At 40.8% G+C, this 14,696-nt stretch overlaps 1 protein-coding gene across 1 annotated transcript in view; it reads right to left on the bottom strand.

The window, feature by feature from the left end:
• Nucleotides 1–14,068, bottom strand: part of slc51a (solute carrier family 51 member A) — a 30,372-nt gene extending 16,304 nt beyond the window's left edge. Inside the window, exons 1-7 of the mRNA XM_063050870.1 lie at nt 13,957–14,068; nt 13,291–13,538; nt 10,035–10,189; nt 8,271–8,344; nt 5,417–5,575; nt 3,729–3,840; nt 3,060–3,206 (exon numbers count right to left, since the gene is read on the bottom strand). Coding sequence (XP_062906940.1) covers nt 3,060–3,206; nt 3,729–3,840; nt 5,417–5,575; nt 8,271–8,344; nt 10,035–10,189; nt 13,291–13,366 — 723 coding nt within the window. The 5' untranslated portion in view covers nt 13,367–13,538; nt 13,957–14,068. The remainder of the gene's footprint in view (nt 1–3,059; nt 3,207–3,728; nt 3,841–5,416; nt 5,576–8,270; nt 8,345–10,034; nt 10,190–13,290; nt 13,539–13,956) is intronic.
• Nucleotides 14,069–14,696: the final 628 nt, after the last annotated feature.

The following is a 14,696-nucleotide window of genomic DNA, read 5'->3' as shown; positions in this document are numbered from 1 at the left end:
GTTGTGCACGGTCCCCTACTTAACAGATAACAGACATTACCACCGAAGTGGCTGCATGCACTGCTGTCGCGCCGCCATCTTCTCCTCCTCCTTTACTTTCTGAACCTGTTCAACCACTCCTTTCCTGATTTGATCGTAAATTCAACACTTCATTGTAACCTACTCTGGTAACCTTTATCATCAAGGATCTATCTTTCTCTGCCTTAAAAAAAATGCAAAGGTTCTGATTCCGCTGCCCTTTGAGGAAAAGTTCCAAACCCATCTTAGACAAAAACAAAGCATCATCCCATCTCAAATACGTGATTTTTTTTTTAAAACAGAGCTCCTTAGTTCTAGATTCTCCTTTGTGAGCAAACACTCTTTCCACATTCTCCCTGTGAAGATACCTCAAACTCAATTGTCATCTAAACTCCAGATACAAGCCGAGCCTATCCAACCATTCCCAGTAAGGCAGATATCCCACCTCTCCGGAAGTTCCAGGAGTCTCCCGCATATTGATAGTGGCTCCCATATGCCTGCAAATTATATACAATATCCCAGAAATTGATTTTTTTTTGAGCAAGCGCAACAGCAAGAGCGTGCGGGGGGAGTGTGAGACTGCGTGCCATGGCAGAGTGTTCCAAAAAATATATATATAAAAAGTACCTCACCCCAGACTACACTAAAGTGTACCCCTGCCTAATAGGGGTCAAAAATAATGACAGTGTTGCTCGCTGCACTGTTTGCAACAGTGACTTTTCTATTGCCCATGGTGGGTTAAGACTGTAAAAGACATGTTGAGGTGAGTTTAACAGGTGTCATTCGTTCATTGGCATAGCTAACGTTATTTAAACTAGCTGGCTTGCTGCTAAGGAGCTACTCTATTGCAGACATCCTACTTCTCCTGGAAGTTCCAGGAGTCTCCCGCAAATTGATGGTGCTACCTTCCTGAAATGAGTTTTTGCAGGGTGGGATGTCTGAGTAAGGTAAACCAGCCATTCCAGGTGTCAGACCAGTAAATGCTTCAAATGTATTTATATCCTTCCTTAAATAAGGAGATCAAAACTGTAGTCAGTACTCTACTCTCAGCAATGCTCATATGACTGGAGAACATCTTCTCCACTTTTGTTTTTTTATTTCCTTGAGTTGCAGGCCCAAAGAGCTCATTACCATTACCAGGGAAGCCTGAAAACTTGAGATAGGCCTGCTTTCAAGTTTCTTATTAGAAAAATTAGACAGGTTAGACAATTAACCCATGAACACTTGTTGTTGAGTCATCATTGACGAATGGCGACCCTATTGATAGTGTCGTTCTCCACAGAGTTTTCGTGGCAAGATACAAAAGTAGATTGCTATGCGTTTCTTCTGTGCAGGTACTGCTGCTGCCCCGTTTGGGACTCAGCCAGATTTGAAATCAGGACCATCCATCTCAAAGTTCAATGCTGATGCCACTTCAGCACAGGCCAGCCCAATGATGAACACTACTTCACCATATTAGCTCTCTTTTTGCACTACTTATTCTTTATATTACAGTACTGTGGGAAAGTCTAGGGCACATATATACAAGTCATGAGCAGGACAAAGCCCAAGTGATTTAAAAGTCACAAACCATTTGGAAATGAAATTCATTATGTCCAAGTGAATTTAGTGTCTGCTAAGGCTGAAGTTATTAAAATAAGTGCCCTGGAGTGTACTGAGTCTGCACACTGGGTAACAGCACTAGATGATGGCTCAGTTCCAATCAGATAACATATGAACAGAGACAAGACTGACTGATAAATGCAGGATGATTTCTGCAAGGTCTTTTGGAACGATATGCAGATACAAGAATCTTGCTCAGTCCCACAGATAGCGTCAGCATCTACCAACAAGGAGCACACACAGCCCAATGAGATAGCTTAAACCAATGCGGTTGATTTGCCTTGTGATCCAAGTTGTAATATTACTATTTGTCCTCATTAGTGCTTTACCAATTTTTCAAGCATTTGGTGATATGAAATCAGATACAAATTGATAGATTGTTTCAACTCAGATGATAAGCACAGAATCACAGTCAGGGAAGATACTATTTAACCCCAGTACTTTGCTCCTCAAGAATCAGAATCCAATTGGAATCAGAATTATTATCAGATTTATTATCACAATAAAATAAATATCACAGTTGTATATGGTGATACACTTTGATAATAAATTTACTTTGAACATTATACTCAGATGAGAAGGGAGTTCGTCATCTAGAGAGACTCTGAATTTTTAATCTCTAAAGCAATGTTAAAAATATAATTTCTCAGTTTATTTTAAAGCTTGTCTGTCTATATATTCTTTTTGGTAGCCTTTGTTGCTTTTTGTTCCATAGCCATGGCTAGGGAAACAGTAGGCTTTCTGACTCCAGCTGGAGACATTCCCAGAAATTTCAGCAAACAACAACAGACTGCATTAGCATTGATTTTCAAAGGAGGAGCATTTTTGGCCATCTAGATAGCCCTAGACAGCCTATCTGGAAATTTGAAGAGATGATGTGTTCCTTGTACTTCCAGTTCCCCAGCTAGGACTGGAATTTTCATCGAAGTAACAAAAGAAACTCGATGAATTGTGAAAAAGAACGTGGAAGTGTAAGATTTTCCACAACATTAATGTGAATAATTCAAATACCCACTCAGGTCAACAACTTATGATTTAATAATCAACTAATTTGCAATAGTACTGATAACTGCCCAACACGGTACTATTTTTCACCTTTAGAACATACTCATTAGCCTATATAACCACTAGTGAAATTGTCTCTTGGTTTAAACAGCAATTGGTAACCCTTTGTTATGCCAACGCAGTCAAATCACAAAGTCAATAATATCAGCACAGAGGAATCACTTTCATTTCCACTGAAGTGAAATAAAAAGGCAACAATCAATTTAGCAAACTTATTTTGTTTAAGATATTAAAATGTTGGTATTCTTTGACTTTTACTTTCCTAACTATCCAACGTATTTTATGTTCATTGACATTTACGTTTTTTTATATTTTAAATAATGCAAAGCAAATATGACATGACTACTTTAAAACCCCACAGAGTCCATTCATACCTGATAAAGGGTGAATTTAGGGATTATCTTCTGATTTTTAAGTTCACCTTTGACTTTATTGAAAATGATTCCAATTGGCCACAATGCAAATATTGTGGAAATGCCAAGGGAAGTGTTAATCCAAATCGCAGGTCCACTAGGTGTAAGCTAGAGAATAATAGGATATACACTATTAAGCTCAGTAAAAATATTTCCAACTATTCTTAGCTCTAAACAATAAATTAAATAACTTTTACATAGAATTTGATCAAAGTTAAGGGGTTAAAAGGACCTTGATAAATGAATTGGAGACTTAATTTAAATCCATCAAGGCAACTGCAAATTTTAAATTCAGATTAGTTAACAACACTCAGAATGATCGAAGTTAATTTCAGTAATGGTGATCTTGACTATCGGATTTTTTTGTGAAACCCATATGGTTTGCGTGCAAATACATATACACAAGTAAACATGTTTTCTAACTCAGATCACCTTTAATACGTTTATTCTCACTGATTGGTACAATTCACAAATTACATTGTTAAATTTTAAGAAATAGTTTTGGGATTAACTCAGGAAACTTCATAAATTGTGTTACTTAATCAACAGACCCGGTGCTTGAAATATGTCAAAAAATTAACAATTGCTTTGTAAACTAGATATTAGTTGGATAATACAACTATTGCTTACATCATCAAGACTAAAGGTCCCATTCACCCAAAGGACCAACGTGAAGATCATCAGAACTGGACGCAAGAAAGCCAGCTGAAATGTGCCCAATTTCAGCAGGAACATCAGGCGCCTAAAAACAAAAAAAAAGTAATAATCTTATGTCCACATCCAAAAATCAAAAAAATAAAACATTAACTTGTGCTTCCACTTAGAGGTTAACATTGAGAAATAATTGGACGTACTGAGAAGTGCCTTAGGATATTTATGTTGTTAGTGGACCAGATCTTTTGCTTGCCTCTGGGTCAACTGCTGCCTGGTCTTGCACTATGCTGCCTCTTGTAGTGCAGTCACAGGGACGGCCTTCCACTGGAGGGCTCACCACCAGATCATTGGTGCAACCAAGTGCAAAAAAAAGTCTCTCCTGCCTGAAGTGGCTCACTGTGCCCCTGGAAAACTCTTGATAGCGGGTGAGACTCCACAGCAGGTGTCAAATCCCTCACTGGAAGTGGATGTCTGTGATGCCTCTGGCATTCAGAAATATTCCAAAACACCCGAGAAGTATTGGAAATATCAAACTAATATTTTAAAAATACATCATTAAAGACAAGCTGGTACTATATTTACACATTAATTTTTGACATTTCTGTACTGGAGAAATTACGAAGTTTGGGCTTTGAGATATTAAAATTATCTCCTGGAAAATCTGTTGCATGTGAAAATTAGGAAATGAAAATCTTATTATTTGAACTTACTTGAGCAAATAACTAATGCCATCTAAACTTTCTGAGCTCTACCTCAAGCTAACAAGTGCTTACAGGAAATGTTTGTAGTAATACGAGAAAAATTGTAGTTACAAGAGAATAAGTTGAATTTGATGTGTCTCTGTCAGGTGAGACTGTTATGGAATAGCTAACAAAGGCAGGGAAGGACAGAATTATTTTAATGTGTAATGAATATTGGCCACGATCTTACTGAATAATGGAGCAGACCTATTCTATTCTACAAATGAAAAACACAGTACTGAATTAACGTTTTACTTAGATATTCAGCATTGCAACTCACCCTTCCAGCCCAACAAGCTAATGCTGTCCAATTACACCCGGGTGAGAATTGACCTATTAACTCGCACATCTTTGGAATGTGGGAGAAAACCAAAGCACCTGGAGGAAAGCCGTGTGGTCATGAAGAGAGCATACAAACCTCTTACAGGCAGTAGTGGAATTGAACCCGGGTCACTGGTACTGTAATAGCATCATGGATGACACTGTGCTATCGGGATGTCCCCATTTTTTTCTTTTTTTTAAAAAAAAAAGAAGCATTGAGGTCAAACTTGAAAGGACTAAGTTGACATCATTTTAACACATTTCAAGCAGAACCAAACCAATCAACCCACCATGGTGGAATGCTAATCTAATTCCATCATTGTGGGGTGGATTATAGATAAATAAATAGGTAGATAGATACTTTATTGATCCCAAAGGAAATAACAGTGTCACAGTAGCACTACAAGTGCACAGATATACAAATATAAGAATAAAAAAAATGTTACCTCAAACAGTCTAATAGGAGAGGGCCATCACTTCCCCAGCTATAGATTGACTATAGCCTTATAAATTTTGGCTTCAGTAACTCAGAATATATTGTGTGTTTCTATGAAAGGAATAACAGACTAAGTACATCATCCTCAAAGTCATCTAAGAACTTACCTTGAAACCCTTCCAAAAGGCAAACATAGGCAGCAGCAACACAAAGGTCCTGTACTAATCTTCACAGGAGTATTTTCAAAATGTTTCAGGAACGCTTCATCACCTCCAAATTCTTCTATCATCATCCGCTGGAACTTATGGATGACAATTGCGAAGTATCTATCCACATAACAGACAGTTACTCTTCAAAAATGTTCTTTCATTTAAAAATCGCCTTGCTACTATATAGTTGTTACACAATCAAGAACATTGCACAGTGTATTTCATTTAACACAGTCTTAAGTTTCAATGAATTTACAAATTTCTTTAGGCATTTCTCCACACAAAATAATTCTGAAGTCAGAATCTGTCACGTAACCAAGATTCGCAAACACGAGGAAATCTGCAGATGCTGGATGCTAGAGGAGGCCATAGATAGACACCTCCCTCCCCTTTCTGTCTCTGGAGATAGCTTATCTACTGATGTCCACTATAAGCCTATGGACTCTCACAGCTACCTGGACTATTCCTCTTCCCACCCTATCTCTTACAAAAATGCCATCCCCTTCTCACAATTCCTCCATCTCCGCCGCATCTGCTCTCAGGATGAGGCTTTTCATTCCAGGATGAAGGAGATGCCTTCCTTTTTTAAAGAAAGGGGCTTCCCTTCCTCCACCATCAACTCTGCTCTCAACGCATCTCCCCCATTTCACGCACATCTGCTCTCAATCCATCCTCCTGCCACCCCACTAGGAATAGGGTTCCCCTGGTCCTCACCTACTACCCCACCAGCCTCCGGGTCCAACATACAATTCTCCGTAACTTCAGCCACCTCCAACGGGATCTCACCACTAAGCACATCATTCCCTCCCCCCCCTTTCTGCTTTCCGCAGGGATCGCTCCCTACACAACTTCCTTGTCCATTCGTCCCCCCCATCCCTTCCCACTAATCTCCCTCCCGGCACTTAACCTTATATGCGGAACAAGTGCTACACATGCCCTTACATTTCCTCCCTCACCACCGTTCAGGGCCCCAGACAGTCCTTCCAGGTGAGGCGACACCACCTGTGAGTCAGCTGGGGTGATATACTGCGTCCGGTGCTCCCGATGTGGCCTTCTATATATTGGCAAGACCCGACGCAGACTGGGAGACCGTTTCGCTGAACACCTACGCTTTGTCCACCAGAGAAAGCAGGATCTCCCAGTGGCCACACATTTTAATTCCACGTCCCATTCCCATTCTGATATGTCAATCCATGGCCTCCTCTACTGTCAAGATGAAGCCACACTCAGGTTGGAGGAACAACACCTTATATTCCGTCTGGGTAGCCTCCAACCTGATGGCATGAACATCCATTTCTCGTACTTCCATTAATGCCCCTCCTCCCCTTCTTACCCTATCCCTTATTTATTATTTTTTATCTTTCTCCTTTCTTTCTCTCTCCTTTTCTCCCTCTGTCCCTCTTACTATAACTCCTTGTCTGCTCTCCATCTTCCTCTGGTGCTCCCCTCCCCCTTTCTTTCTCCCTAGGCCTCCCGTCGCATGATCCTCCCCCTTCTCCAGCCTTGTATCCCTTTTGCCAATCAACCTTCCAGCTCTTAGCTTCATCCCTCCCCCTCCTGTCTTCTCCTATCATTTCGGATCTCCCCCTCCCCCTCCCACTTTCAAATCTCGTATTATCTCTTCTTTCAGTTAGTCCTGACGAAGGGTCTCGGCCCGAAACGTCAACTGTACCTCTTCCTATAGATGCTGCCTGGCCTGCTGCATTCCACCAGCATTTTGTGTGTGTTGCATGTACCAAGATTTGTTGTCAAAGAAAACTTGAAAGCTAATTTTGCAAAGCTTCAAACATCTGTATTCTTGTGAGCAGTTATATAAGAGAGTGAACATCGGAAGGTTTATCTTCTTAAGTTGTATGGTGATACTAGTTCTAATATCGATTGAGAGGAGAAATGCTTCAATAGGAATACAGAGTGTTTTCAAGTCGGGCATAAATTGTCCTTTAGAAAAAAAGTCATTTGGCGAGCATGGCTACACTCGCATTTTCTGCACAACCTTGAGCTGTCAACCTCTTTCATTCTACAGTCAGGTCATGGTAAGCAGAAGCTAAACACTGCCTTTGGGAAGCAAGAGAGGAAGTTGGAATGATGTGCATTCCAGACTCACTATCAAGCATATAGTTGCTGCTCTCATACTGCAGAGGTATCTTATATCTGAGAACAATTGTCTGCTTCACTGGCAGAAGGCCAAGAAAATTTGAAAACTGAATTAAATATTCTATTGTAAACACTAGAGATTGACATTGATTCTGACACTTGAGGGTTTGTTTTAGGTCTAAAAGTCTGCCATTAAAAAGGGGATTCAGGAAAATAAAATTACTTTCAACCTTCATTCATTGTAAGCACTGACCCCACTGTTGTGAAATTACCCATTTTGGGATTTAATGCCATCAATTTAGACCCTGTATCATTTAATGAAATAAACTATTATGCAGTTCCACAAAATGAAAACAAAAGCCTGAAAAGGAATTGCATTATTTCCATTCCCATTTTTACCCTGCATCGTGTCAAGGAAAATTGTTCAACATTTACTGGTAGCTGTCATCTTGAATTCCTTTTTTGCCCTGCAGCTAAAAATCCTTATTGGAAACTCCAAGGAAACATTCAGACCTTCAGTAAACATAAAAGTATATTTCTGTACAAAAACAGGACCTCTAATTGAAGAACTCTTTATCTTGTTTGATAAATGGAATATAATTTTGATGATACTTCGCAAAATGAAGAACATTAAAATTTAATGTATTCCAGGGTTTAAATTAAACAACTTAATTTAAAAATGGGATAAATTAATAAAAATCTCAAAAGAAATACATACACTGCTATTGTCAAATCTGTGATCATTGATGCCAAAGGAATCCACATGCCAATACAAGATGCTGATGCTATCACCTGAAATAAAAGTTTAAAAAACTATGTTTAAGTATACTAAAAATTAACACTTGATTCATATACGCAAACACGAGGAAATCTGCATATGCTGGAATTCCAAGCAACACACATAAAAAATGCTGGTGAACGCAGCAGGCCAGTCAGCATCTATAGGAAGGGGTACAGTTGACGTTTTGGGCCGAGACCCTTCGTCAGGACTAACTGAAAGGTGAGATAGTAAGAGATTTGAAAGTGGGAGGGGAAGGGGGAGATCCGAAATGATAGGAGAAGACAGGAGGGGGAGGGATGGAGATAAGAGCTGGAAAGAGCCTCCCATCCCATGATCCTCTCATCCCTTTTGCCAATCAACTGTCCAGCTCTTAGCTCCATCTCTCCCCCTCCTGTCTTCTCCTATCATTTCAGATCTCCCCCTCCCCCTCCCACTTTCAAATCTCTTACTATCTCTTCTTTCAGTTAGTCCTGACAAAGGGCCTCAGCCTGAAATGTCGACTGTAGATGCTGCCTGGCCTGCTGCGTTCACCAGCATTTTTGTGTGTGTTACTTGATTCATATTATTTTTTGTTAAAGATTTCAAAATAACCTGTGTAAGAATACATTTTTTTGAATTGATACATGCAGAGAGTAAAATGACAAATGAAATGCAAGCCTCATTGACTGGGGTCGGTTATTTACATATTAAATAATGAGCAGCTTGATTTCTTAAACTGTCCAGCAGAATGAGAAGTGACCTTTTGAAACAGAGTAAACTTATAGAAGAGTTAAATGAAGCTACAAGGAACTAGTATCCCTGACTAGGGTGTCCAAATCAGAGGTCATGGTCTCAGTCTGAGGTCATCCCTTCAGTATACACGAGGAGAGTTTCCACCACCAACACAAAGTGAATCTTTGTAATTCTCTATAAGCAAGAGCTGCTGAGGCTCAGTTTATTCATGACAAAAATTTAAATCAAGTATAAGAAAACAATGCTAAGATAAAATGTTAACCTTCTTGTTGAATGAGGGGGCAGGCGCGCGGGGGCTCTATCGACTGTTGAACAAGAGGGCAGGCGCACGGGGCTCTATTGACTGTTGAACGAGAGGGCAGGTGCATGGGGCTCTATAGACTGTTGAATGAGACGGCAGGCGCGCGGGGGCTCTATTGACCGCAGGTGCTTGGGGGCTCTATCGACTGTTGAATGAGAGGGCAGGTGCATGGGGGCTCTATCGACTGTTGAATGAGAGGGCACTCACGTGAGGCTAACCACCAGTACAAGCACCATAGTTTTAAAAATATGTGGATTTAAAAAACACATTTATTAAAAATATTACATGAAATAAAGCAAAGTAAATAAAAAGGATGGCTGCACCTACCAATCAGATGGATGGCAGCCCTACATACACCAGCTATGGATGGCATAAGGACAGAGGTGCAGATAAGCAGTGTGTCCACATCGTCAGCACCAGATTTAAGGATTGCCTTTGGGTTCAGGGACATTCAGGGGTAGAACAAGTTGCCAGATGCACCCTATCCTGGCCTGCAGCATGTCCCTTACTTGCACTCATGCAATTTATGAGGGAGTTTTCTCACTTTGAAAAACCTTGGATGGATTATGTTAAAGCAACGAAATATGATATTTGAAAATGTATGATGAATTGAAAGCATTTTCTGAAAAAAATAGTATTTCCCAGCTGGGTGTTATAACAGCACTTACCGGTGCAGCCCCGCTGACCCATATTATAGTCGCTCTCCTGTCTGTAGATGGGACTTTTCTCAGCAAATATACAACTTCCTCGCAATACACAAGATTTGCAATTACAGCCATTAGAGTGAGAACACTGTATAAAATGCTGGCAGGCAAATTCAGATCTGTGGGGTGGGGGGAGAAAACATTCACTACTTGAAATGAGCTGTCTCCATTCACAAGCCATTTACAAACTTAAATTTGCACATTTATTCTTATGCTGAATAGATGCAAAGCCTTGCCTCCAATGCTAAACTGTTGTTGAAGTGCAGTGGGTGGTCATATTTCACGGATGAAGATTATCACAAAAATGTAAAGCATCTTATGAAATACAGCACACTGATTAGGAACTGGAATCAGTAAATTTCCTCTGTTGCCAATGAGTAATTAAAGTTAATTACACACATGGCATATTTCTAAAGTTGATTCTGTAATTACCTGACATCCTTCCCCAGAAGTCATCTTTAATGAAACTATTATTTCTACATGGATTTATTTTCTAAAAAGTCTGCAGAAAACAGGAATTTACAGCTTCCATTTCAAGGACAAGCAAGACAGGGGAGAAATACAAAATTTTACAAATGAATCCCCAAACACCACTGACTAGATTGCACAGATTTAGTTTCACTGGATTGACAGCTTCAACCACTAGTGTCCCAAAATATTTTTCTCAACTTTTTTCCCCCAACAAGCAAATGACAGGCAAGAAGTTTTTTTTGGGGGGAACAACAGGCAGATAGGGCTACATAAACTAAGACTGAAGAAGGCTCATGCAGAGCATAAATACCCTCTAAGCCAACTGAGCAAAGTAACTTCTGAAATTAATTATCATTTTCTCATAAGAAAAAAATGTTTGGCTTTTACTGAAAGGAATTATGATATATTTTTAGTTCAATTAAGTATTCATAGATTTACACTGTACGAGGGGGCCTATTAGATTATTAGGTCAGTACTGGCTCAAAGTTTTTCCTGGAACTCTATTTTGCAATTCTTTAAGTTATCCATTTCATTTTTTAAAGTTAAACATATCATCCATTACAGTGTCTGAAAGTGCATCCAATATTCTAACAATTATTTGTGAGGGAAAAATCCGCAATACTAAATAAGGACAGTGGGGTTAAAGAGTAGAAATCTGGAAAATAATTTAAACATTCATTTCACTCAGCCAACTAAACTCTGAAAATTAACTTCATGCTTCTGAGGTGATGACATGAGTTCAAAGGAATTAATGGTCCATTTAAATTTAAAGAAATTCTGAATGAGCCACAACATATAATTTTGGGTTTTTCCTTAATGTCAAGCACTTCAGAGGAATAAATCATATTCCAAATATGATGCAATTACATGAATGTTTAACATGAATAGTACCATTGATTAGAAAAGGAATAATATCAATAAACACCATAATATCATAAGAATATTAAAGGAAATTATGGCAAACAAATGAGAAACATCTAAGTGATATGAAAGACAGGTATATAACCACTTGTCTTGTCGATGTAAGTTAACCAGGATGGAGTCCTTACACATGTTCAATCATTGTTTATGCTTCAAGTTGTAAATGTGAGCCAGAATTTCAAATGAACGCGTCTGAGAATCAGCACAAGTATATTTATTATTTTTCATCTTCCAGAACAGCAATAATTGTCAAAAGAGAGGCACGGTGTGAGGTGGGGAAATAAATGATCAGTGTGGTCTGGCTATTTGGGAAGTCAAGGGATTTCCACAGTTTTACACTACTGCGTCTTTGCCTCCCCCTCATTTTCTAATGAACATCCTGCGCCGCTGACACAGAGCCGGGTTGTCCTTGGAAGCTATACAGATCGAGTTTCCACTGCACAGAAAAGTGACAGCCACAGTTTCTATGATAACTGTCGACATAGTCTGTTTACGTTGGTGTGTTCAGGTACTTCATTTTTGAGCGTTTTGAATGGGTTTATTCTCAAGTATTTAACAGTTAAGGAAAAAATATTCCACACCGTATCGACCCAATAATAAACACTCCACTCCATCTAAATTATTCACTGATGGAAGTGCATTGTGATCGGACACAAGTCCGTCATTCTTTTCTGATAAGGCCGAACTCATTTTATCAGCTGTGTTTTCCAATAACAGGTAGTAACGATTATATTAACAATGCAACAGCAAGGTCAGGGTGTGGCTGAAATGTGTTTGTTTATTTGCCAAAATAGATCTATTTTATAAAACATCGAGAGCTGAGACGATCTGCACGACTCAGAATCGTGAGACTGGGGGGGAAAGCAGATCCAACGGGCACTGAAGCACTTGTTTGCAAATAACTTACAAAATATACTTTCACCATCCGTTTTACATGCTCATTGGTTTTTTTTATGATCTGATTTTCAAGCCTGACAGTCAGTGGGTGGCTTCAAAACCACTGGCTTTTCTGTCTTTTATCCAGCTCTTTGGTATTTTGGGGAACATCGCTAGAAGCAATATTTTTTTCGAAGCGTATGACGAATTTTAACATCACTTTCTTGTTCACAAATCAACCAGTTCAACCACACTTTGAAAAAATATTTTGAAACTAGAGCGAAAAAATATATGCAAGATTCTGACTCCGTAAGCAGCATAGCTATAAAGGATAAGGGCTCACTTGAATGTCCGGTTACAGTAACCAGAGTTTGGTGCCAACCACAACAACGACGTCTATCCTTGGTATTTGACAGCATTAACAGAAGAACTGTTGCAAATAAGTTACGGAATTGACAAAAGAGTAGTTAACTCTTGGCGTGCTGTAAAACGTGGAGATAGGAGTAAGCCTATTTGGAATTTTAAATTAAAAAAAGATTAATGAATGCTTCAAGAAATAAAAATATGGGCATTGTTACTGTGCGACTTCCGCCCAATAATCTCTAAGAAAGAGCCGTTTTCTATCTTTTATCACAAGAACCCGCAGGACTTATTTAGGGAAGGTTGGAGCGCTCCTGCCTGGGCTGAATGTGAGATGATTGAAACCCCATCTTCGCATCAGCGTCCACCTACCCCCGTGTACCGGGGCAGGGGAGAGGCTGAGCCGGCTCGTGTTTCAGCCCCGAACCGGGCTCTGTGCTGCTCCCGTCACCCCGACGTCTCTGTAGAGCGAAGCCCACAGAACGGTCACCGCGGCAGTTCGGGTGTAGCCGGTGTGAGGGCGCCGATCCCCGTGCTGAAGGGTGAAGCTGGGAGCCAAACCCGCCAGGTAACATTCAGTTTGCATACTCACTCCGTAAGATTTCTGCGGCTTTGGGAGGGCTGGAGCCGCAGTAGAACTCCAGGCTCACGTTCCCATAGTCAGTCATCTCTCCAGCGTACAGACTGCGACTGGACTTGCTGCCGAGTTTCCCGGGATCAGTGTTCCCTGCCCCCTGGCCGCTTTCCCCGCCTGCCTGAATCCAGATGCACGGAGCTGGTTGGCTTGAGTCATTTTCGATTACTAGGCGTCCACGTTCTTTTGCAGATAAGCATCATCTCCTAAAGTTGTAAAGCAATCAGAGGTCTATAATACAACCGCTCCTTAAACTAAAATAGCCCAGTAGTTAAAAGGTAAAAAACAAAGACACTTTGGATATCCCAGAAGTTCAGGTAATCAGAGTGCAATGGCCCCGAGAGCATTGTTCGACTTCAAATCTGCCAGACAGCGAACTCGAAATTAACGAGATTGAATGGTTACTTCAAGTCTCCTTCCCACTACCAAATGCAAATTGGATGAACAACACCTCATATTCCCCTTGGGTAACCTATAATCAAATGGTATGAATATTAACATTACTGATTCCATGTTAGCCGCTTCCCCGGCTCTCCTCCCACGCACATTCAACCGTCCATCTCCCTTTGTTAATCCTCTCCCCGCCCTCCGCCATTCCTACCACCCTTCAAAACCCGGTTTCACCTGTCCATTACCCCTTCCTCAGTTTGGCTCCAGCTACGTGATGAAAGGTTCTGTGGAGACAAAAGGTGTGACACTATCTTTCCAGTCCCAGGAGTGAGAGGGAACGGGGAAGATTGCCAGTATAAAACAACTGCTACGGAGCCTGCAAAAAGTATTCACCCACCCACTTCATATCTGATTGTTTTACAACATTGAATCACAGTAACACTCTGGAGGAACTCAGCAGGTCGGGCAGCATCCGTGGAAACGATCAGTCAACGTTTCGGGCTGGAACACCTCGTCAGGACTGTAGAGGGAAGGGGCAGAGGCCCTATAAAGAAGGTGGGGGGAGGGTGGGAAGGAGAAGGCTGGTAGGTTCCAGGTGAAAAACCAGTAAGGGGAAAGATGAAGGGGTGGGGGAGGGGAGGCAGGGAGGGGATAGGCAGGAAAGGTGAAGAAAGGATAGGGGAAAACACAATGGGTAGTAGAAGGAGGCGGAACCATGAGGGAGGTGATAGGCAGCTGGGGGAGGGGGCAGAGTGACATAGGGATAGGGGAAGGAGGGGGAGGGAATTACTGGAAGTTGGAGAATTCTATGTTCATACCAAGGGGCTGGAGACTACCTAGACGGTATATGAGGTGTTGCTTCTCCAAACCGAGTTTAGCCTCATCATGGCAGTAGAGGAGGCCATGTATGGACATATCTGAATGGGAGTGGGAAGCAGAGTTGAAGTGGGTGGCTACTGGGAGATCCTGTCTGT

The sequence above is a fragment of the Mobula hypostoma genome, chromosome 6 (genome assembly GCF_963921235.1).
Source record: "Mobula hypostoma chromosome 6, sMobHyp1.1, whole genome shotgun sequence".
Classification (NCBI taxonomy): Eukaryota; Metazoa; Chordata; class Chondrichthyes; order Myliobatiformes; family Myliobatidae; genus Mobula; species Mobula hypostoma.
The sequence above is the reverse complement of the archived record's forward strand: the minus strand, read 5'-3'. Positions and strand labels throughout refer to the sequence as shown.